Genomic DNA, 24566 nt, shown 5'->3' on the forward strand with positions numbered 1-24566 from the left:
GGAGAGGCAAGAATCAGCTTGGGCTTCAGCCTGCTGCTTTTTCCTTCACACAGTTGTTATGTTTTTGTTGTTGTGAGTCTTTAGAATGATGATGATGATGATGATGATGATGATGATGATGATGATGATGGTAGTGCTGATGGTGATGATGATGATGATGATGTTGGTGATGGTGATGATGATGATGATGATGGTGATGATGATTAAGATGGTGATGGTGATGATGGTGATGATGATGGTGATGGTGATGGTGGTGATGATGGTGGTGGTGATGGTGACGGTGATGATGGTGACGGTGATGATGGTGGTGGTGATGGTGATGATGGTGATGATGATGGTGGTGGTGATGATGATGATGATGATGATGATGATGATGATGATTATGGAAGCAGCAACTTCTCACTCTGCTCTCCTTCATTCAGTGAACTTTCAGAGCTTCAGTGTGCAGTCGTGTCTTCCGCTCTGCAGTCCAGCCCCTCCCACCTCACACTGCTGGACCTGAGTATCAACTTCCTGAAGGATCCTGGAGTGAAGCTGCTCTGTGCTGGACTGCAGAGTCCAAACTGCAGACTGGAAGTTCTCAGGTCAGTTCCTGCTTTCTACTGGTAGACAGTGTGTGTCAGAAGATGACAACTGGTGTGTAACGCTGCTCAGTGTGAAGACTTTGAAGCAGATATTAAAGACTCATCTAGACAAAGTGGATGTTGTTGATATTTTCATGTCAACAATCTGCAGCCAGAAAAGACTTTGGATGGTGGAAGAAAGTGTGGAAAATGTCTCCAGTCACTTTGGAGCTCAATGGAAGTTGTTGATTGGTGATGAAGGTCACATGACTGAGCAGAAGATCCTGTGAAGAAATATTAGAGGCAGATTAATAGTGCAGCAGTATTTCTTCATCTTGTCCTTTGAATGTGTTTGACTTGTAACGAAACTGACACACTGACTGACACACTGCTGTTGGTATTGTGTTGACAACACACTGGCACAATGACTGGTTTGAGGGAATGACTCAGTGATCCCAACAGCTGCACATCTGGATCATCAACAGGGAGAAATTACTCTTAATATGACATTTACACCATGGAAGAAATCAAATATTTATTCTCTATTCAGGTTGGAGGGCTGCAGTTTGTCAGAGCTCAGCTGGGATTGGCTGCTCTCAGCTCTGAAGTCCAACCCCTCCCACCTCAGACTCCTGGACCTGAGTCACAACCAGCTAAAGGATTCAGGAGTGAAGGAGCTGAGTGGTTTTCTGCGGAGTCCAGACTGTAAACTGGAGACTCTGAGGTCAGTTCACCCTCTTCACTCTACAACTTCTATCACTCTTGTTATTGTTGTCATGATTTTCACTTCACTGCTGTTGGAAATTCAATTTGCAGTCACTGGTTTGTGTTTGAAATGAGTGAAACTGGGTCTAAAGCAGTGTTTCTCGAAGTGGGTGGAGCCCCCCCCCTCCCAGAAAAACGCTGCTCAGGTTCACAGGATGGACAAATATTTCACAGAGACGGAGAGAAGAATTCAGGAGTCCAGTAGTTGCCTGTGTTCACTGTGTTCACTGTTGTTGCCCCTTCTGGCTGTCGAATCGTTCAGCGAGTCGCTGCGGAACGATGGTGTTGATGTGGTCAATTTCATCAAAACAAGAGCCCTGAAAGCACGGCTATGCTCTGCACTTTGTGAGAAGATGGGAGCACAACACAAAGCTGTGTTGTTTCACAGTGAAGCCAGGTGGTTGTCCCGAGGAAAAGTGCTGCCATTGGACAGAGGGCTGTGGGAATTCTGCTTCCTTTCGGCACATCCCATCCATGTCAAATAGACTTTTCAGCTGTTGCAATACTGAAGGCTAAGTACAGAGCTAAGCTCCACATTGAGCCTGATCTGCCAGTGGCAGCATCAAGCCTGCAACCACACTGTGAGATGTTGTGCAAAGCAAAACAGGCCCATTGCAGCCACTAATACAGTTATTCTCACACACTCTCACTACTCTTGCCAAATACCTGCATTTCTTCTTTTATCTACATATTCAACTCCATTGTTTTTGCATTAGTGAAGTGAATGAATGGTTATTTGCACAACAGAATAACTTGATAGAAAACAGAGGGAATGATGATGATAAAAAGTTCATTTTCTTTATTGGATGTTACAAAAGTGCTTTGCCAGAAAAGATATTTGCACAGCAGAAAAGTGAAAGTATTCTTGTTTAAAATGTAATTTTCAGGATTTGATGCCACAAAGAGTGATTTGCTAAAGTGGTTAACAACATGAATGATTTCATAAATGAAGAGAAAAGTGAATTGAATGTGAAATGAATGTTCATGATAAAAAAAAGAATGTTAGTTTTGATATCACAAAAAGTGTTGTGCCAAAGGTCAAACATTATTTGCACAGCAGAAATGCATAAAGCTGGTGAGAGGAATGTTCATCTTTTATGTTGTTTCAGTAAATTTGAAAAAAAATATTTTGTCACCATTTTGTCTGGGTGGGGGGGCATGAAAAATTTTCCTCCTCCAAGGTGGGGCGCTACAGAGAAAAGTTTGAGAACCAGTGGTCTAAAGGCACAGTGTGTAAAATCCTGCCATCTAGTGGTCAGATTTCAGATTGCAGCGCTCATTCACTCCCTCATTCATTCCCTCTCTCCCTCCCTCTCTGTTTCTGTAGTGTCAGATTCTGAAGTCGACATTTCACTTTGATTTTCAGAGTGATGACACCCATGAAAAACTCTCCATCATTATAAACTCTCCATCATTTATTCTCTATTCAGGTTGGAGGACTGCATGTTGTCAGAGGTCAGCTGTGATTGGCTGCTCTCAGCTCTGAAGTCCAATCAGTCCCACCTCAGACACCTGGACCTGAGTTACAACCAGCTGCAGGATTCAGGAGTGAAGGAGCTGAGTGGTTTTCTGCAGAGTCCAGACTGGAAACTGGAGACTCTGGGGTCAGTTCACCCTCTTCACTCTACAACTTCTATCACTCTTGTTATTGTTGTCATGATTTTCACTTGACTGGGCCCTGTTGCAGGAAACTAGGATGAGGGATTAAGCCAGGATATCTTGGTTATCCTGGATCAATTGATGTGTGATCTGGTTGCACAACAGTGGGATAGGTGGAAGTGAGATATGTTCTGCTAGAAGTTACCATGGAGATTTGTGTGGAGTGAGCTGCTCCAGACCAGGCTGAGTTCCAGGATCTATTTCATCCTTGTCTCAGTCAACAGTCACCACCAGTGGAAAGCAGTGCTTTTTCCACTCAACACTGCACATTGTTATCACATTCACCTCCAGCCACTGTCATTATTTCAAGCTTTGGAATCATTTCATTTCAATCATGATAGAGAAATGACTTGAGATCATGTTGCAATCATTGGATCATTTCTAACATGACTTCTACTTTGCCATGCATCCTATATAAAAATACACATCCCATAGAAACATGGAGACACATCAAAGAGTAACATGAGGTTGTTGTGACAGTGGACGGTCCTGTCACTATGCCTCCAATTGATCATGCGCCCTGGCTGCTTGGCCAAGGGAAGATCCCTTTGGCTGAATGCTTGGTGCGCATGACTATGACCTGGGAGTCTGGGCTTCCAAGCCCACCCAGGCCGTCTGCACCGGCCCACATTTTATTGAGCTTTGAAAATTTGAGAGTCTGAATCCCCGTCCCAAGCGCAAATCCTCATGGAGGCTTATGAGGAGGTCAAAGATGGCCAATCCGTCAATCCCAGCTCCATAACGGGGGTCTATGGAAGGAAGCCTCGTGCATGGCGCACTGATCCAGGATAGCTTTCACCTGGCTTGATGAATCTGTGTCTTCTCATCCTGGATGGCTTTTAGTGCAACCCATGAAGCCTGGACACACGTGTTGTGGATTAGTTGAACGCTGAAGGCTTAGTGACTCATCTTGGATGACGCAATCCTACTTTGGTGCAAGGGGGCCCAGACAGCAACATCATCAAGAGCCAGTAAAGGACTCTGCAGTGCAGCACTCGTTCGCTCGCCCTCCCTCTCCCATTTTATTCTGTAGTGTCAGATTCTGAAGTCCACATTTCACTTTGATTTTCAGAGTGATGACACCCTGGAAAAACTCTCCATCATTATAAACTCTCCATCATTTATTCTCTATTCAGGTTGGAGAGCTGCAGTTTGTCAGAGCTCAGCTGTGATTGGCTGCTCTCAGCTCTGAAGTCCAACCCCTCCCACCTCAGACTCCTGGACCTGAGTAGGAACCACCTGGAGGAATCATCAGTGAAGCCACTGAAGGATCTTGTCCACAGCAGAGACTATCAACTGGAGAGTGTGAGGTCAGTACTGGTTTGGAACCAGTGGATGATGGTTCCAGCACCAAAAGCCAGTTGATCCCACAGCAGAGGTCCAGTGTTCCCAGTCACAGTGTGAGAGGAGGATGGTGACGTCCAACTGCTCCTCATTCATCCAACATCTGCTGCCAAACTGCTTCTTCTCTCAGTTCACCACTCAATTATTGATCAGTTCATCTTCATCAGGCCTCAGTATCAGTCCAATACTCCATGGTCACATGACCTTCATATGTTCCACAGCTGACATGTGACTGAGAGTCTGCTTCTTCTCACCAGTCACTCCATCATCTCCATCAACAGTCAACGTCTCTGTGATGATGCGTTCAAGGACCGTGAGTCCTGACTCCTGCTGTCTCTTCTTCTCTCTACAGGTGGAAGGATTGAGGAAGTATGAGGAGAGTGAAGAGGAGCGCTCCATCTAGTGGTGACTGACAGAACTACAACAGGTGGAGCCAAACAGCACGCTCCACACAGTGCCTGTGCCTCAATTCAGGATCTGCATCCTTGAAGTACGCATTTGAAAGGAAGTTGCATCATAGCACTGCGCAAAGGCTTGTCCCAATTCCCGAGGGTGCTTAGGACGCTGAAAATGCACCCTCGGAAATACGCACTAGTTTTAGCCGATTCCAAGGATACACCGCTACTATCGTTCGCGCACTTGGGTATCCCATGATGCTTTGCGTGCTGCTGCAAAGCATCATGGGATCCTGGGAAGTCAGCTGAAATTAGCGGCATGTACTGGTTAAGACACGACATATAAATCTAAATATTGAAGTTTCACATAAAGTATCCAGTTTTTAACGTAGGATTTTATTTATTTGATCATCCAACGCCATCGTTAGATGGCGAACCAATGGTTAGCTTGATAATATAAAAACGTCACTTCCGGGGTTGGCCAGCCAGAGGGAACGGCGGTGACTAAACGAGGAAATAAGCCGAAGGCTAGACCGTCCCGAGTGGTTACCGGGGAGGCAGGGTTTGGTCCGTCCTTCTAGGCTGGGAACTCTAAGGGTGAATTCCAATTCCTCCCTTAACCCTCAATCTCAACCCTCAATCTCAAAAATGCGCGCTCCCGTGAGGTGCAAGTGCTGTCCCAATTCTAAGAACGTCAAATTGAGGGACGAGTTTAAGGGCTGTATCGCCCTCAATATTGAGATTCTCCGGCACCACCCTTCGCAGTAAGGGCTACCCAGAAGGCATTGCGTATTTTCGCCAAGACATCTTCGAAAAAGATGGCGACGTAAAAGTGAGCTACAAATGGAAGTATTTTCTTAGTTAATAAAGATATAAATATTACGAAACCATTTTATTGTCTTAGTTTAAGACTTTTTTATGGATTATTGACATTGTTGTTGCGTAACATTTTTTTTTTTTACTGTACGAGGTTTGTCAACCGGACCGGCGGTCCCGGCTTCACGTTACTTGTATACCTCATTGTGTAGCGAAGGAGGACTTCTTCCTTTTTCGCTGTCTCCTTCTTCTTCGTCGTTGTCGGATAGTGCGGTGCATCCTTGGAATCGACTAAAACTAGTGCATATGTCCGAGGGTGCATTTTCAGCGTCCTAAGCACCCTCGGGAATTGGGACATGCCTTCCCGCAGTGCTATGACGCAACTTCCTTCCAAAATACGCACTTCAAGGACGCAGCACCTGAATTGAGACACAGCCTGTATCTTGTGGTGCACTCCCTGGTGTGGGTCTGTAGGCTCCGTCGATTGGCCCTGGGGGATCACGTGTTCAGTCCAGGGAAGAGGATTGACCAACAACAAGCAGCCACTCAGAGCACACCTGCTGCAAGCTGGCGTATAAAAGGCTGGAGCTCCCTGAGAGCGACGGCAGACACCCTCAGAACACCACTTTGTGTTCACGCTCGCTGTTTGCTCTGTCTTTGATTCTCGTGTCCAGATTTGGGCTCAGTAGGTGAGATTTAAAATGCAGATTTTCTTCACAACACCTAGTTTTCCTTTGTTAGTTCCACCAGGGTCTAGCAGTGCCTGGCCACTTGTATTTAAGTTTTGTCTACAGTAGTTTGTTGGCTTTTGAGAGAACATTTGTGTTCAATATGATAAAGATATCCTCAGTTTCTGGATACCTGCTTGTTTTCTGTAGAGACAGTATTTGTGTTTATTATTATAACGATGTTGGGATTCTGTATTTAGTTTGATGCATTATGCCGTGTGAGTTAGTTCTTTCTTTGTTAGTCGGCTATATCGCCATCCTTAGTTTTAGCTCCTTTTTTAGGAGTTCTCTTTTGGTTTTGATCATTTATTGATTTGACAGCACTCACACTGACCCTTTCTGTTCGACATTATTGCTTGTTTACATTGAAAATTGCCATCAATAAATATTTATTATCCTCATTAATTTGCAATCTGTTTCCACCGATTCAAATATAACAATCAGGCTCCCTGAAACTGGGAGGGTGGGCGGAGTTTCAACTCAACAACAGGAAGGTAAAGTCAGTGAATGTGGGTTTGAACAGTGCCACTGATCCCTCTTGGCCCTGCGCTTTTCAAAGCCTCCACTGGGGGGCGCCAGAGGACTGCAGGGGAGGCGAGCGTGAAAAGTGCGGCATCATATGGAAAGTGAAGCCAAAGTTGAAGGATGTAGCGGCGGGAAAAGCAACAGTGTCCATAGTGATGATGAAAGTCCACCAAATGGTCTACCCAAATCTCTACAAAGTGGCAAAAAACTTCCTTTGTACCCCAGCCTCATCAGTTCCATGTGAACTAGTTTTTTCAAAGGCTGGGGAAATTGTTTCCAAAAGAAGAAACAGTTTAAGCACAAAAACTGTAGAGAAATTATTTCTAAATAAACAAGAAACAAGTCACACAAGCAGACCCTGTACCCCATTTTCTAGCACCCTCTGCCCTGTTTTCAAGCACACCATCTTCACCCATGCAGCTATTAAAGGGCACCTATGATGCTTTTCCACTTTTCTGAGCTTTAAAATCTGTTACAATGTGGAACTCTATCGTCAAACGATCTCGATATCGTCAAATAATGACATTCATGCGTTTGGACGTGAGCCCTGCAAATTGTTGGGATTTTTTCAACACTGGGCACGGAATGACGCCATTGTGTGCCGGAGCTCCTTTCATGGCCAAGCTCAGACACACTCTCGGACTGGTTCCGCCCTCCCCCGCTCTTCCCCGGAAGTGATTCCGCAGTGCGCTGCTCCTAGAAAATGTTTTTTTGGTGTCAGGGAAATTAAAAAATATAAAATAAAAAATACCGAGCGACTCCCGTAGCACCAAGGACCACAACCGTCGGAGTGGAACGAACAGAAAAAATGTTGGAGGTTTGTTCAGCCTAATGCGGATGCGATGGAACACCGGTCTGCAGCCAGACCCCTCTCGTCCGGTCGGCAACGGGAGTGAGACGGACTCGACTCGGCCCCCTGGTGGACGACGAGAGAATAGTCAGCCACGGCAATATTTGAAAACATGTATGAGGACTGTAAGTGTATTGTGACCTCAAGCAACATTAGTTTTAAGACTACTTGCAACGTACAACCGCTGAATCGTGTTGATGAACTGTTAGCCACCACCGCTAACTCCGTGCTCTGCTTGTTATGTGTGTTGTGTTCGCTGGCAGCGAAGCTGAAGAGGCAGCGATTTTCACTCGCAAGTTTCACTCCTTATAGTGATGTTCACGCTGCCAGCATGGTAACATGGGTTGTATAGAGCTCTTCCTGCTTTGTGCTTGGTGTGGACTTAAGTTGTGCAGATATTCTTGTCTGATAATAAACGACTCTATGACTGAAGTGATCGTTTCAGCGTACATATTTTCTCTGTTAAGACAGTGTTTTGATGCAAGTCAACAGTATGAAACCAAATCATTCTAAGCCCTATTAAAATGTCTCGCAAAAATACAAAACAAAAACACGGTCAGTACACAAAGTAAAATATATTTCCAGGGACACAGAAGGCACAAAAAGCGCCCAGGGACCTTGGGGCCGTAACTCAGCCCGCGCTGGGTCCGTACGAAGCTGGATTAGCCGGTAAACAGCGGCTAAAGAGTGAAGCCTTCACGACGGTAAGTGTTTAAATTGTGCCTGTTTCGTAAAGTTTGCCGTTTCCTCTTCACTCCCGCACCGGCAAACTGAGGAAATGAGGCTCAGCAGTGACGGAGGGTGTGACCCCGGGCAAGGCTGGGGGTGGAGTGAAGTGCAACAGAGCGTTTTCGCAGGATGCAGTAAATACGAGGAAACGAGCCGCGAGGTATGCAAATCTAAAAAGCTTTCAGTGCGGAAAATCCTGCGTTGCTGCTCTGGAGGAGCCAGATATCAAATACAAAAGCCCGAAAAAAGTATAATAGGTGTAGGGGAGGAAATATGTAGACACAAATAGTAATATCTCCCCAATTCGTATTCCGTCGTTCCGGAGTTAAGGTGAGGATTTCAAAGTAAAGTACACAATAATTAATTTAATCTGACTCCATTTGATAGTAATAACTTTACTTTTATATCTTGATTGAGAGAAAGACTTGATCAACAATTAATAATTTTGACTCAATCATAATTAAATTCTCGTGATCTGACATTAGTCTTCAGTTCAGGGATGGCAGATATAGACAAAGCATTCAGTGACCTTCTTAACATAGAAGAACAGGTTGTGTAAAAATAATGGTAAACAAATCAAGAAGACAAAGAAAAAGAAGAAGAAGAAGAAAGAGAGAGGGAGTGGGTCCCAGAAAAGAAGAGAAAAAAGAGAGTCTTTCAGATTCTTGTTCCTTCCCTTAAATATCCTCCCAGAACAGAGACACTGCTAAAATGCATATTTAAAAGATTCAAATCAGATCTACTCTTCCTACTCGGGAACCTTTTGGTCATCAGGGGTAATTTTCCACAGCAACAATAGATCACCAAGACCTTCATACCTCTCGCACTGACACTCACAACATTTCAAAGGAAAGTTATAAACAAAAGGCAGAGACAGTACCTGAATGCAAATCCAACAAACACAAGGAGACATGTAAATCATGTTAGTTAATTAAAATAGGTGAGATTAATACAGTTGTAACCCCTGTCTTTCAAGAACTTCCATTGTTAGAGAAAACACTTCAGGATGTGGATTTGACTGTCTTAAATAGGTGACCTTTAACCTCTTTCAATGAACTCCAAATGTATTTCCACCAGTTTCATGTAAAAAATACAGTCTGTATTTGTAGAGCACATCATCATCATCATCCTTCTTCTTATCATTATTATTATTGTTATTATTATTATTATTATTATTAAGATATCCACTGGAAACCATACACTCATCTAGTGCAGTCAAACAGAAAATTGCTATACAGTCCTATTTTTCTATGCCTCCATGACACAGTCAGAAGTGCTGTTTTGGTTAGAAAGAATCACATGGTTGATGACGTATAAACCAGTGTACTGCTTCGAAGTCAATGGAGAATTGATCGACAGGGGTTTGGTTTGACAGTGTTGCATTCAGTACTAAATATTCTATAACATTTAAAATCAATTAAAACAGTTGACGTAAGCGCTGTAACATGCAAATTGGTGGGAGTGAATGAGGAATCACGGTGTGCAGCTTAGATGAAAAAAAGGGAGTGTGATTTGGGTTTGTGGTACATTATGACAATCTTGGACTTGCAAGACTGAGGCGACAGTTCGATTCCCATCAATGCGTATTGTATATGTGTTATTTAGCACATCTTTTCTACATTTTAAATAGATCACATTTGACATCTGACCCGCTGAACACTTACTATTGAACATATTTTTAAATTATGGGCTATTTAGTCTTGTTTTAGGATATAATATAATTCATTGCACAAACTGTCAGGCTAAGTATAGAGCTATAGTCTACTACAATCAGTCGTGCCAAATAAGAAACATTGTCTTTATTGTTCATTTTCATTTCATTGTGTCAGCATTGAACCGTACAACCATGTAGTGTTGTCGAATAAGAATGCATGGTGAATCAAATCCCAAACAACCTATGAAACAATGAACACGTTTCCATTGCACTTCATTTTATTTACCACTAGATGACCTCCTCGAGCACTGTGTCGTTGAAGCCTCGAGTAATGAACCATTTTTTGAATCAAGTGTCGAAGCTTCAACAAAGCCTCCATCGGCCATCACTACTCCTATGATTATAAAGAATACTAAATCACAGGAAGTGCTGAGAATAATCAAGTTCTCATCTTTTATTTCAGACCTTAGAGATGTCTCGTACTTACAAAACAATGGAGCAAACAATAAATTGAAACAATAATATAAAATGTACTCTGTATATCAAAGAGGTGGCAAAACAGATGCTGAAATAAGTGCATACCTGAACAAAGTGTCAACTCTTATTGCGCGGTCTGCGGGGAGTTTGCGGGGAGCACATTATAAAACATAGTTGCTGTGTGTTTGTGTGTCAGGGGAGGGGGGGGGTGCAAACCATCTAAGTTATTAATTAATACCTACTGTTAATATTTATACATATATTAATATTAACATGAGTTAATTTCAATCAAAGAGTGATGAAATGTCGTTTTTATTTTTCATTCAAATTATATTATTCATTCATTCATCTTCTATACCCGCTTATTCCTATTCAGGGTCACAGGGGTCTGCTGGAGCCTATCCCAGCTGTCTTAGGGCGAAGGCAGGGTGACACCCTGGACAAGTCGCCAGTTCATCGCAGGGCCACATAGACACAAACAACCATTCACACTCACATGCACACCTACGGACAATTTAGAATGTTCAATTGACCTCACGTGCATGTTTTTGGACTGTGGGAGGAAGCCGGAGAACCCGGAGAGAACCCACGCAGACACAGGGATGCGTGGGCACATGCAAACTCCACACAGAAAGGTCCCAGGCCCGGAATCGAACCCACGACCTTCTTGCTGTGAGGCGGCAGCACTAACCACTGCACCACCGTGTCGCCCCACCCCAAGTTATTCCAGCTCTACCTACTAACATGCTTTAAATCGCAGTAGATATAATCTGTGACGGACGTTAAATGTTCCCCAGTTGAAATGGTGCATGCATGACGCATATTAATCTAATGTCATAAATTGGGAAAGATCAAAAAAGTCTTGGTTCATATTCGCATGTGCGACTCACATCGGGAACCCGTCGGAAACCGTCTCATAACTCCACGCGTGCAGGCACTCAGATCGGGTTGCGACTGTGGTAAAGGAAGACCAAGGCTTTGAGGTGTTGATTGGTTGTTGTTTTTCTTCTTCGTCTTCTTTTTCTTCTTTGTCTTCTTTTTCTTCGTCTTCTTCACTTTTTTTAAATAACGTTCTCAAAGGAACGGGAGGAAAATGGTTGCGCTTGAGTGAAGTAAACAAAAAATGGGGGGGTTATAAAATTATGCAAACCTCGCATATTTTGTGCGGAAATCTGAGATTTATGCGGCGAAAGTGTCTTTGGAAAAATGCAACCCTGCATGATTACGCGTACTTTGACTGATTATGCCTTGAATTACGCGATCGCATAATCACGTTTTTCTGGAGGGACTGACTTGGCCACTGAGCAGTTAGTAGCAATAGCCAATCAGATCTGGAGTCTCCGATGGCAAGGTCAGCTAGCTGGCTTTACGCTGAACTTCACACGTAAGCATCCTGTGATTGGATAAGAATCCCTGAGAACCTCGAAGACTGAACTCAACCTGGAGATCCAGTTGCCACCACGGTGAACCCATAATACTTGAAGAAGTATGTAAAGATTTAGTTGCCAAACCATCTGCAATTTCAAATCTATAAACCGTGGTGCATTGAATTGGAGACAATGTTCAGTTTATTGATGCAGTTTGGACAAGAGTTGAAGCTCATTTTGTGTTAATTTAGGGTTGATTAAATATGACGTCGCTAAAGGCCGAGGCTAGAAATGCATATTACATAATATAATATAATATAATATAATATAATATAACAGTATATTATATCTGATATTATTTATTAATATAGCATTATATAATCACTATATATGAATTCACATGATCATGGGTGTTATGATGCAATAAAGTAAATACAATGTGAGTCAGTAAAGTATCCGTTCTCGACTTGTTCTGTAAAATAGTGGTGTGTGTGTGTGCGTGTGTGTGTTTGTGCTTGTGTCTGTGTGTGTGCATGCATGCATGCACTTTTTTCCCCCTGTTTTTGCAGAGCAGCAGATGAAGCTGCTTTGCTAACTGTTAGTTGACCTTTGACCTTGTGCTTAGTTCCTGCTGACTCTCTGCCTCCCCCCTCTGGTGAGCAGCTGGTCCTGCAGCCTGACATCAGTCACGTCAGCTCATTGACTGGCACCAGTTGACTGCCAAGAAACACTCCCACTGCTGTCTGGATTGTCTTGTTGCTTTATTGCTTCAATTCAACACTTGATCATTGACTTGACATTGTTGTGCAGTATAGACTGATGGTATATTTCATGACTTATTGATTGACTATTGTCACACTGAGCCAACAAGCAGAATCAAAAGACCAAATTCTCTCACAATATTTACATGCATTCATCTGATTGTTGACAAACGGATCAACAGTCAGAAGGTTGATCAGATGGATGAGTTGTTGAAAGGTCAAAGGTCAGGGTGGAAAGGTCCAGAGTGGAAACAGACCTCAGCTGTGTTTCCACAGTAATAAAGTTGTCATGTGGACTAATGACACGTTATTAATCTGTGGGATGAATGGGCTGCAGAGGAAGAGAAACAACGTGGCACAAACATCCAGCAGCCGTGGAGACAAACATCAGGTGGACAACAGTCACCAGGAGCACAAACAGGAAGTGGTATCCAGGCCCCGCCCACCCTGTGATTGACAGCCGGAGACACTGGGCAACAAACGTGAAGACAGAAGAAGAATCAAAGGTGAGAATTCAGCTCAGAGTCTCTCTGACGACTTCAGTCACACTTTCATCAACTCAGCTGAACAACCTGGAACAACAGCAAGTCCAACATGTAGCGGCTGAGTGAAGGAGGTCTGGACTCTGTGGAGGAGCTCCATGGTTCCAGAGACGCTGTAGAAGGACAGAAGACCTGCTCTGTGGTCCAGGTACACTCCCATTCTGGAGGACCGAGGACCTGAAACATCCGTGCTGATGTTGTTGTGACGAAATCCATATCTACCTGAGTAACAAAATAAAGTCCAGGATTTGTCATTGGATCCAAATCTACTTTCCTCTGAGGCTCCTGCTCTGCTGATGTTCCTGTAGGCCACTGCTACCTCAACCCTCCCTCTCCACTCCACCTTCCAGTAACATCGTCCAGTCAGACCTTCTCTACTCAGGACCTGCTCCCAGTAAGTGAATCTGTCTGGATGATCACAATAAGACTGAACTTTCTTCATGCCTGTCACTTTTCTGTTCTCCTCAGATAATAACAGATGTTCGTTCACTGTGTTTGGATCCAGAGTGATTTGAGGTGAACATCTGAGGAAGTCCTCTCTGCTCCTGGGTTCTGGTACCTTCAGTAGAACATCAACGTTGCTCACTGTCTGTGAGATGTTTGTCTGAGTCTCCATCAGAACTTGCTGTATTTCATCTCTCAGCTTGGTCACAGCTGCTGCCACGTCCTCAAAGTATCTCAGAGGACGGATCTCCAGGCTGGAGGAGTCTGGAGACGGACTGAGTGCTGGCAGTGAGGTGAACCTGTGGAGAAACTGGCTGTGGTCCAGTGTGTGTGAGATCTTCTCCAGCTCAGCGTCTCTCCTCTTCAGCTCCATCATCTCCTGCTCCAGCTTCTTCTCAAGCTCTTTGACTCCACTCACTGCTGCCTCCTGTGTGGAGCTGACCTGCTGCTGCACCTTAGAGTGTCTTTTCTCCAGCAGACGGATCATCTGGATGAGGATCTTCTCGCTGTCCTTCACTGCTTTATCAGCAGAGCCGTTGATGGACTCCACCTCCTTCTGAAGCACCTTCAGGTCTTCCTCTGTGTGCTGGATCTTCTGCTGGATCTTCTGCCTGGTCTCCTCCAGCTCTCTCTGCCTCTCAGTCCTCTCTGCTGCTGCTGACACCAAGCGGTGACCATAATGTTCCTCCACACAGCATGAACCACAGATGATCTTCTGATCAGTGCGGCAGAACATCTTCATCACCTGATCATGACGAGGGCAGATGTTCTCCTGGTGCTGCTGGCTGGGTTCCACCAGCTTGTGCTTCTTAAATGTTGCAGACTGACGATGAGGCTGGAGGTGAGAGTCACAGTAGGAGGCCCGACAGTCCAGACAAGACTTGAGGGCCTTCAGTTTCCTCCCAGTGCAGACATCACAGGCCACATCTCCAGCTCCAGCATAGCAGTGATCAGCAGGAGCATCTTGGAGTCCAGTCTTCTCCAGGGTCTCCACTAGAGCTGCTAACAGGGGGTTCTTCTCCACGACAGGCCTTGGTGTGAAAGTTCTCCTACACTGAGGGCAGCTGTAGACTCTCCTCTCCTCCTCTGCATCCCAGTGGTGTTGGACACACTTCCTGCAGTAGCTGTGTCCACAGGAAGTGGCCACTGGATCCTTGAGAAGATCCAGACAGAGGGAACAAGAGAAGGTTTCTGGGTCCAGCTGAGCTGCTGCCCGAGCCATTTCACCTCTGAGAGACACTGGCTGACTGACTGGGTTCCAACTTCCTCAGAAACGAAACCAGTTTGACTTGAAGGGGAGGAAACAACCAGTCAGGGCTGTGATTGGCTGCAGGGAGCACAGAGGGTGGGACTTCTAATCTCCTGACTAATTCCGAGAAGAAGAGTGGCAGGGTTTGTGTGTGTGTGTGTGTGTGTGTGTGTGTGTGTGCGTGAGTGTGGGTCTCCTTTGCTTCTACTGAAATATGCAATGTGTGGGCTCGCTGCAATAAAAGCCTCTTGCTGCTGCTTTCTGCAGTTGTGTCAGGCCTGCGTGTCTAAAGTGCCGAGTCATCTTCTTATTGGCTGATCTGATGTCTTCCCACTTTGATTGTTTCAGCCCAACTTAAGGGTAGATCCACAAAGCGTTTACGCGGCGTTTGCGCCAGAAAATAAATAGCGCCAAAAACGGTGATTCGGATCCACAGATGGGACGCAAACGTGAAAATGCGCGGAAAATGCGCCAAGGCGCAGGTAGCGGCAGTGTCCTTTGAATGTATTTTAATGAGTCATGACGCGCAAAATGACACCCCCTTCTATGCAAAGATGCCTTGTTACGTGTCAAGCAGACAGCGTGCGTTTTTGTCTTCCTTCCCCCCACCCCTTTGTGTTTTTCCTTTCAGGTGCTTGCCTGCGGCAGCAGGCCACGCCTCCTATTGGCCTCCTGTCTTTCGAGCTGGTCTATCAGGACGGAGGCTACCTGATAAAATGGAGGTCTGCGGCCTTCCAGTTCTCTTGCTCCTGCTGTTTGATTTGTTTGCGCACACACATGCTTTTTCTTCGTCTGATTCGTGGTGGGAGGTTTGAGGGAGTAGGTAAGTTGGGGTACCCTATACACTTTGCACGCACATAGTTGATTTGTTGTTATCCCACTGGGTTTATTGGTTGTGCCACACTTGTACGTTTTTAGAGACCTTTTTTTAGATAAGCCAGTGAGGCATCTTGTTTATTTGTTTTTCTTTAGAGTTCAGCCAGGCAGGCCTACTTTTGTTATATTGATTTCATTTATTGAGGCACAGTCACCCTGTCCCATCCTCCCTCACCTTGTGTTCATTTATAACAATAAATCCTTTGTTCACTTTCATTGAGACTTGTTTGATTTCCTGATTGTCTCGTGTTTGTCCACCAACTGGGTTCACCAGGTGGACGTAACATGCCTCATTCAAACAGCGGCAGATCCAGAAAGAGTTTGCGCTCGTGTCCGCAAGCCAAAACCGTGAGGCACCGAAATGCAGGGACCGGGCGCCGCCATTACTCCAACCCCCTGACTCAACACCGGAACTCAACACCGGAACTCAACGCCGGAAGTTAGTTGATCTTTTTTTTAAATGTATTTTTTATTAATTGCGCAAAACAGTACAAAAAAAACCAAAAACCCAATAGCAACAAAAACTATCACCAGGGGGTTGCATACATAAAAGTATTTTTACGGTTCGTACGATAAAAATAATTGTAGAAGGCAGATAGATTCAGGGTCTTAATAGCTTTTATGTTACTATTACGTTCAAATAGTTTTAATATACTGTTGGACATCGAATCAAATGTAAGAAAAAGGGTTTGAATGCATTTTTAAAAGAAAGGGTAAAATCAGGTTCAATATAAGAGAAAATCTAATTATAGACATCTACTCAGCGAAGTTAAGTTAAAAGTAATTTAAAAGTAAATTTGTAGGCTACTATAAAACTCAGAATTTTTATCTATTTTTTTTATTATCTCAATAAAGGCATTGTGAGAACTTCTAGTCAAATTATTATTGCCAGTATGACATGACATTGCTTTTATTCCATTTTAGAAACAAAATAGAATGAAGAGAAAACTGATAATGATTAAATAGAATTATTCCATGCATATAATGACTAAATAGGATAATGAAGAGCTCTCCAGAAGCAGGAAATACCTGTTCTGTTGCAGTGATGTCTGGAGCCATTGTTTTACTCATAATGCTTGTCCCTGGAGATCCCTGCTGGATGAAAAATCAACCAGCAGGACTGAAGTCATTTTGCCAAGCTGCTTTTCTGTGCCTTTGTAAAAAAAAAAAAACAGTATGTTGGGAGCTGTGTCTGTGCAGTGTTTGAATGATATTTCAAACACACTTGTTGCAGAGGCAGATGAACACCCAGCAGACTGCTGCATAAAACAACACACATGCCACCACAAACAAAGCATCTTCAGCATTTTGCTACAGATGTCAAGAGATCTTGGCTTGCTTAAGAAAAAAAGGCAGCTCTGCCCTTATTTATTGAGTGTGTCTGTTTAGGTACCTCTTCAAATTATCATCCAGCTGTACACTTAGATATTTATGACTTGGCACCACCTTGAGGTCTTCCCCACTGGTACTCTGGCTGAAGAGGGGGCTTGGATCTGCAAGAAATCTATTATTATTTCCTTGGTCTTTGAGCTTTTTCAGTAGGACAGTTCTTGTGACTGCAGTCACTGAAGGCTTTTATCAGGTCCTTATCAGGTCCCTATTCACATTGCTGCCCATTGCTGATACACTTCACAATAGCAAGGATTTACAGTGCCTTTATTTTTGCTGTTGACATAAATGAATAGTAACCATATGCTAATGTGAAAGTAAGTATGACATTTGTTTTGACCGTGCACGCATGTTGCAACTGCAGCCTAATCAGAAAGTGCTCTGTTTATTTGCTTGTGTAAAGTCCCATTTTATTCATTTTCTGTTAGAGCTTAGTGATTGTGAGCTTTGAACTAAATTCTGAGGTTTATAGTAGCCTACAAATTTACTTTTAAATGACTTTTAACTTAACTTCGCTGAGTAGATGTCTATAATTTGATTTTCTCTTATATTGAACCTGATTTTACCCTCTCTTTTAAAAAATGCATTAAAACCTTTTTCTTACATTTGAGAATGATGTCCAACAGTATCTTAAAACTATTTGAAAATAATAGTAACATAAAAGCTATCAAGAGCCTGAATGTATCTGCCTTCTACAATTATTTTTATCATGCAAACCGTAAAAATACTTTTATGTATGCAACCCCCTGGTGATAGTTTTTATTGCTATTGTTTTTTCGTTTTGTTTGTACTGTTTTGTGCAATTATTAAAAACTACATTAAAAAAAAAAAAAAGATCAACTAAATTCCAGCGTTGAGTTCCAGCGTTGAGTTCCGGCGTTGAGTTCCGGCCTTGAGTTCCGGGGTTGAGTTAAGGGATTCAGTTAAGGGATTGAGTTAAGGGCGGCGCCCATGTCCGCCATTTTGTGTGCATTTGGGTGCCTCTCGGAGTTACACACACAGACAATACACAAAGACGATAGGAGGGACGGAGACTCATGACGAGAGAGAAAAAGAGCAGGGGCCACAATCCAAATGGACTGAAAAGGTAAAGAAAACAACACCAAACAAAAAAAAACTTGAGAAAATGAGTGGCAACAGGAAACGCAGCAAAATCTGGACACATTTTTAATTATATTGACGAAACTCAGGCTTCAATTTACCCACGCCTTACACATGTGATGGCATGGAGACTGTGCATTGGAGCAACATCAGTCCCCTCAGAGAGAATCTTCTCCAAAACAGGGCAGATAATTACAGAGAGAAGAAACAGGATTAGCCCCTCAAAGCTGAGGCACTTGGTTTTTTCACTAAAGGACAAAACTGTTATCTGAATGCTGATTTCTTTTCTTTTTGTTTTACACATTTTAATTTATTTTTTGTTGTGTGAGTTTCTGTAAGCTTATGTTGTTTGACTTTAAATGTGTTTAGTAGTAAAAAACTAAAAGTTTAAAATTGTTAATAGTTATTTAAGTTCATTTATAAATAGTTAAACATTTGTTTTTTGCACTTGCTTAGTTTTTATCACTCTGTAGAGTGTATAAATAAAGGTGTGTTTATTTTATAAACATTTGATATAGTCCATGTTTCTTTTTTTACATTAGTAATTCATATTACGCATAATATTTTATTACTGTTGGTTATAAATTCTTTAAGCACCAAAAATTTTGAAGAGCCGTTTGGGAGCCGAAAGAGCCGGCTCTTTTTAGTGAGCCGAGCCAAAAGAGCCGGTTCTCTAAAAAGAGCCGGAATGCCCATCACTACAAGGCTTCTGACCACCTACTGTTGGCTGGATTATAAAAATGAACTATTTTGATATTTGCCACTTTTGCCCAAATTTCAATGACTCGATATTCCATTTGCCTTCCTTTCCCCACCACACTGTATTGTGTATCTTGCTGCATCAACATTATACACCCACCGCCATTTGCCTCTCCTCTATCTCTACGCACACTATCATCACCTTTAATGGTCAAATCCAATACTACTTTCAGCCATGTTTCTTGAATGCAGCAGATGTCTGCTGCTTTCTTAAAGTCTCTAATCAAACCTTTTAGCTCTTGACCATTTGCTCTTAGACTTCTAGCGTTGCATTGTAATAGAATCAGTCTGTCTTTTCATTTGTTCCCCCTGCTTTCTTGTCAGCCTTTTCTACTGATATCTTCCCAGGATGCCTCCCTCATTCCCAAATACTTTTCTGCCCCCTTTACAATTATTCTCATCTCCTCTGTTTTGTCTTTGACTTGATCAGAACACTTTATTATGTAGGCCATCAACAAAAGCACTTTTCCAACCTCTAATGCCTCGTCCCCTTCTTGTCTTACATTCTGTTTAACTTGAATCATTTCCTCTCTTCCTCTTTGCTCATGGACTCTCTTTACTGCCTCTGCATAGCTTCAGTTGCTGGCTGTTTTTATTGAAGTTGCTTTTATTGCCTTCTGTCTATAGCTTAGCAACCACCATATTTCACCCTGTGTTGTCCCCCACCAGTGCAACATTTATCTTGCGCTCCCTCTTCACATTCTTCCAACCTATGATTTCCTCCACATTTGGGACATCTCTGTTTTCCTTTGCAAACTGCAGCCATGTGTCCATATCTTTGGCATTGATAGCATCTAAGTGGTGGAGGAATATCAGACCTAAGTGGGAAGCTCATGCACCCTATTTGAAGTCTCTCTGGGAGAATGGACCCTGGCGATTCCAGAAGGACCGCCATGCTATATTGTCTTTGCCCATGAACTGTTCTTTGCAGTCTGCAGACTGAATTGACCTCTCCTCCACTCAGACTCCTTTTTACTTTCTCCAAGTCTTCATCTACTGGAATCCCGGTTCTGACCCATTTCTAACCCTAATACCTTTCCTTCACCCACCACCTTCTTGCGAATACTTTCCAACTGACTGGCTTTATTTCTCTGCTCCTCTGTTTGACATATTACCAATAAGTTTCCATCCAACAAGAATTTCACCATTCCCACTTCCCTAAGTTTCTTTCTTAGTTCTCTCGTCAGCGCTATGGCACCAAGTTTGATATGTTCATCCTCTTTCCTGAAGCTCAGAATAATTTGAAACTCCCCCTCCGAAACCTTTTTGCGTGTTACTCTATTCCCTTCATCTGAACTACTCTCTTCCAACCTGCTAGTGTGCTTCTTTCCTTGAATGTTCTGATTTGTACTCAGACTCCCCGTGCTCCTTCCCTGCTGTGATCGCTGTGATTTTCCACTGCACGCCAGGTCCCATTCATTTCCTGACTCTATCTCACCATCCCCTTCATCCTCATCTCCCTGATTTGCCATCCTGAGCCACTCACAAAGTTTTCCTAAAGTTTGCCCTTTACTCTCAACTCCCACACTGGCAAACTGAGGAAGTGAGGCTCAGCAGCGAACAAGATTTTGACCAATCACAGCGCAGGGCTGGGCGGGAGGCGGACACGGAGGAGGCCGGGGGTGGAGTGAAGCAAAACAGTTTTCACAGGATGCAGGAAATAGGAGGTAGCGATGCAGCGAGATACACAGATCTACAAAGCTTTCAGTGCTGGGAATCGTGTGTTGCTGCTCTGGAGGAGCCAGAAATCAAATACAAAGGCCCCAAAATGAGTAGAATAGGTCCCCTTTAATGTCAATGGACAATGAAGCAAAGCAAAGTTGCAACCACATCAGTGTCTTTGAAGCCCCACCAGGGTGTTTAGCTCTTAGAACCATCCAGAACCACCAGGGTGTTTAGCTCTTAGAACCCCTTAGAACCATCCAGAACCACCAGGGTGATTAGCTCTTAGAACCCCCTAGAACCATCCAGAACCACCAAGGTGTTTAGCTCTTATAACCCCTTAGAACCATCCAGAACCACCAGGGTGATTAGCTCTTAGAATCCCCTAGAACCATCCAGAACCACCAGGGTGTTGAGCTCTTAGAACCATCCAGAACCTCCAGGGTTTTTAGCTCTTATAACCCCATAGAACCATCCAGAACCACCAGGGTATTTAGCACTCAGAACCATCCAGAACCACCAGGGTGTTTAGCTCTTAGAACCACCTAGAACCACCCAGAACCATCCAGAACCACCAGGGTGTTTAGGTCTTAGAACCATCAAGAACCATCCAGAACCAGTAGGGTGTTTAGCTCTTAGAACCCCCTAGAAATATCCAATCAGTCCGAGATGAAGTTCTGGAGGGAGGACGAAGATGATCAGAACCAAACAAGAACCACAAGGAAAAACTGAAACTGAACTAAAGTCAAAGAAGTAAATCCACTAGTTGAAGGTTGGGGACGGGGGCGGGGTCTGGCACTCCAAGAGCCAATGAGAAGGCTGTCCTGACACTGGAGACGGTGGATCATCCTACACTGTATACATATGATGAATATGGATGTGGTGTGGGCTTCACTGCTGCTAAAGAAATATAACAACAAGAAATCAAAGAACAACATGAAGAAGCAACAACTGTGATTGTTGCTGAGGTGAGACACCTGAGTGAACTTATAGAAGTGTACATACATCTACATACATATCAATCTACCTAAACATGCAAACACAAGCAGGTGGAGATTTAATGATACTGGTCAAGAAAAAGGGTGCATTAAACATTGATGTACTTATATGGGTACCTATACAAATATATATACTCGGTGGGCTTTGTAGATTACTGGAAGCCTTTCTGGGGCAAGCCTGGTCTTGTTAGGAGTGATGGCATTCATCCCACCCGGGAAGGTGCAGCTCTCTTATCTAGCAATATAGTTAAAATTTTAGCTTCCACTCACTGACGCTCCAGGGTGGAGACCAGGCAACAGAGTTGTCGTCCTATACGCTACTCTGGGCTTCTCTCACTGCCGTCCCCTGCCGTTAGTAAGTCCCCGAAGCCCTGCCAGTCTTTTCCAATAGAAGTTGTGTCGGTCCCTCGCACCTCCAAACCTCTTATACTGTGCAAATCTCCAATAGATCATAGTAACCTAGTTCGAATAGATTGTGGAAATAAGGGGGCCCGGTCGGAGGTGGCTCCAGGGTCTCCCACAAACAAAATGGTGAAATGTGGCCTTCTTAACATTAGGTCTCTACATTCCAAGGCAGTTTTAGTTAATTATTTGATTAGTGAACATAGTGTTGATATTTTCGGCCTCACAGAGACATGGCTACGTCAAGATGAATATTTTAGTCTCAATGAAGCCACTCCTCCTAGTCATATTAATACTCATAAGGCTTGTGATAATGGTCGAGGAGGTGGCGTTGCAGCTATTTATAATTCCAATTTGTTAGTCAATCTCAAGGCTCAATCTATTTATAGTTCATTTGAGAGTTTAGTGATGTCTATTTCGTTGTCACCTGATAGGCAGGCAGATTCCGTTGAATTCATTGTTGTCTACCGTATATACCATATTCTTTTTTTGTTGAGTTTTTGTCTACTTTGGCATTGACTAAAGACAAGATCATAGTGATTGGAGATTTTAATATCCATGTCGACATTGAAAGTGACAGTCTGAGTTCTCATTTCAAATCTATCCTCGACTCCTTAGGCTTCCTTCAAGTTGTGAATGTACCCACTCATAAGTATAGTCATACTTTGGTCTTGTGCTCACTTTTGGACTTGGTGTAGAGCAGCTGACAATCTTTCCCTGAAGACGTTTTGTCTGACCACTTTCTGATCACTTTCGGCTTTATTGTAGCGGATGACATTCCCCAAGCAAGGTCTATAATGAGTAGAAACATTTCGGACTCTGTTGTTGCTGAATTTAAGGAGAGGCTTCCTGATCTGCTTGATGCTCTTGTACCTCTGGACATGCTTCCGGCCTCTCCCCCCACCCACTTGACTGATCTTGATCTAGACTCCTTGACAGATCGCTTTTCTTGTATTCTGAAATCAACATTGGATGATCTTGCCCCTTATAAGGTAAGTATGAAAAGGCAGGATCGATCAGCCCCTTGGTTTAGTTCCTCTATTCGCAAATTAAAACAAAATTTGTGAAGGCTTGAGAGAACTTGGCGTTCGTCAAAAACAGCTTCATCCTTCAAGGCAGGATTGCTTTAGGTCCTATAAAAAGGCACTGCGTATCAGTAGAACTTCCTACTTTTCTGCTCTTATTGACTCGAACATGAACAACCCAAAGTTTTTATTTAGTACAGTTGCTAAGCTGACGAGGAGCCATCATTCTTTTCATCTTTCTCAACATGGCAACCCCAGTGTGTATTTCGGGAGTTTTCAGCAAGTTGGACTCTTGGAACTTGATTCTCTTGTCTCCTCTGCTAAGTCGACCACTAGTCTTCTGGACCCAATTCCAACCAGGCTTCTCAAGGAGGTTTCCCCATTGCTTCATTGTGTCATTCTTAGAATTATTAATCATTCTCTATCAACAGGTTTTGTCCCTCATGCTTTCAAAGTGGCTGTAATCAAGCCTCTGATCAAAAAACCCAATTTGGACTCGAGTGTGCTTTCAAATTATAGGCCAATCTCGAACCTTCCGTTTCTCTCCAAGATCTTAGAAAAAGTTGTTGCTAGGCAGCTTGTGGACTTCTTGAACGACAACAATCTACTTGAGGCTTTTCAGTCTGGCTTCAGAGTTGGTCACAGCACTGAAACTGCATTGCTTAAGGTAAGTAATGATCTCTTGTGTGCATCTGACAAAGGTCTTCTCTCTGTTCTGGTCCTCCTAGATCTCAGTGCAGCATTTGATACAGTTGACCACAGCATTCTTCTTAGGAGATTAGAAGATACTATCGGCATCAAGGATCGCGCCTTGGACTGGTTTGGATCTTACTTGTCTGACCGTTTTCAGTTTGTTCATGTTCATAATCATTCGTCAGAACGTAGGAGGGTTAGTCATGGTGTCCCGCAAGGATCTGTACTCGGGCCACTCCTCTTCAACATCTACATGTCACCTCTTGGTGACATCATCAGAAAGCATAGCATCAGTTTCCATTCTTACGCAGATGACACACAGTTGTACTTTTCTTTTAAGGCAAACGAGGCTCATCAGTTGGCCAAATTGGAATCTTGTCTTCGTGATGTCAGAACTTGGATGACACAGAATTTCCTGTTGCTTAATACCGACAAAACTGAGGTCATTATATTTGGATCGCGAGAGAGTAGGGACAGAGTCTTTGATGGACAAAGTGGTCTATTTGGTACTACACCCAGTTCTACTGTGCGGAACCTTGGAGTTCTTTTGATCAGGACCTGACCTTTAATTCTCATATACAGAATGTAGGGAGGTCAGCTTTCTTCCACTTAAGAAACATTGCCAAAATTCAAAGTTTTTTGTCCTTCAAAGATGCAGAAAAAATAATCCATGCTTTTGTTACGTCTAGGCTAGATTACTGTAACTCGGTACTAGCAGGATGCCCAAATTCATCCCTTAGGACAGTTAATCCAAAACTCTGCGGCACGATTGTTAACCGGAACTAGAAGGAGG

The 24566-nt window shown here is 43.4% G+C and overlaps 2 protein-coding genes and 1 long non-coding RNA gene across 21 annotated transcripts in view; 1 reads left to right on the forward strand and 2 right to left on the reverse strand.

Annotated features, from left to right (window-relative positions):
- LOC142892491 (ribonuclease inhibitor-like) overlaps positions 1 to 24566 on the reverse strand; it is a 182074-nt gene that overhangs the window by 10479 nt on the left and 147029 nt on the right. The window lies entirely within an intron of this gene.
- LOC142892485 (NACHT, LRR and PYD domains-containing protein 12-like) overlaps positions 1 to 24566 on the forward strand; it is a 155003-nt gene that overhangs the window by 3921 nt on the left and 126516 nt on the right. For 12 of the 19 annotated variants that reach the window (XR_012927436.1, XM_076032689.1, XM_076032691.1 and 9 more), the window contains exons 3-5: positions 423 to 584; positions 1114 to 1287; positions 2759 to 2932. Coding sequence is in view for 18 of the 19 variants with exons in the window: in XM_076032689.1 (XP_075888804.1) it covers positions 423 to 584; positions 1114 to 1287; positions 2759 to 2932 (510 nt within the window). In the remaining variant the exon portion in view is untranslated. Of the gene's footprint in view, positions 1 to 422; positions 585 to 1113; positions 1288 to 2758; positions 2933 to 4123; positions 4308 to 4697; positions 4778 to 24566 lie in introns of those variants that run through there. The other 7 variants (XM_076032704.1, XM_076032702.1, XM_076032697.1 and 4 more) reach the window with 4 other exon arrangements.
- LOC142892496 (uncharacterized) lies at positions 20763 to 21266 on the reverse strand. Its single transcript, XR_012927442.1, has 2 exons — positions 21198 to 21266; positions 20763 to 20857 (listed from the first exon to the last, which is right to left on the reverse strand). It is a non-coding gene; the product is annotated as an uncharacterized LOC142892496 (long non-coding RNA).

Source organism: Nelusetta ayraudi, unplaced genomic scaffold (genome assembly GCF_046127955.1).
Source record: "Nelusetta ayraudi isolate G7.1 ecotype Tasmania unplaced genomic scaffold, CSIRO-AGI_Nayr_v1 ptg000034l, whole genome shotgun sequence".
Taxonomy (NCBI): domain Eukaryota; kingdom Metazoa; phylum Chordata; class Actinopteri; order Tetraodontiformes; family Monacanthidae; genus Nelusetta; species Nelusetta ayraudi.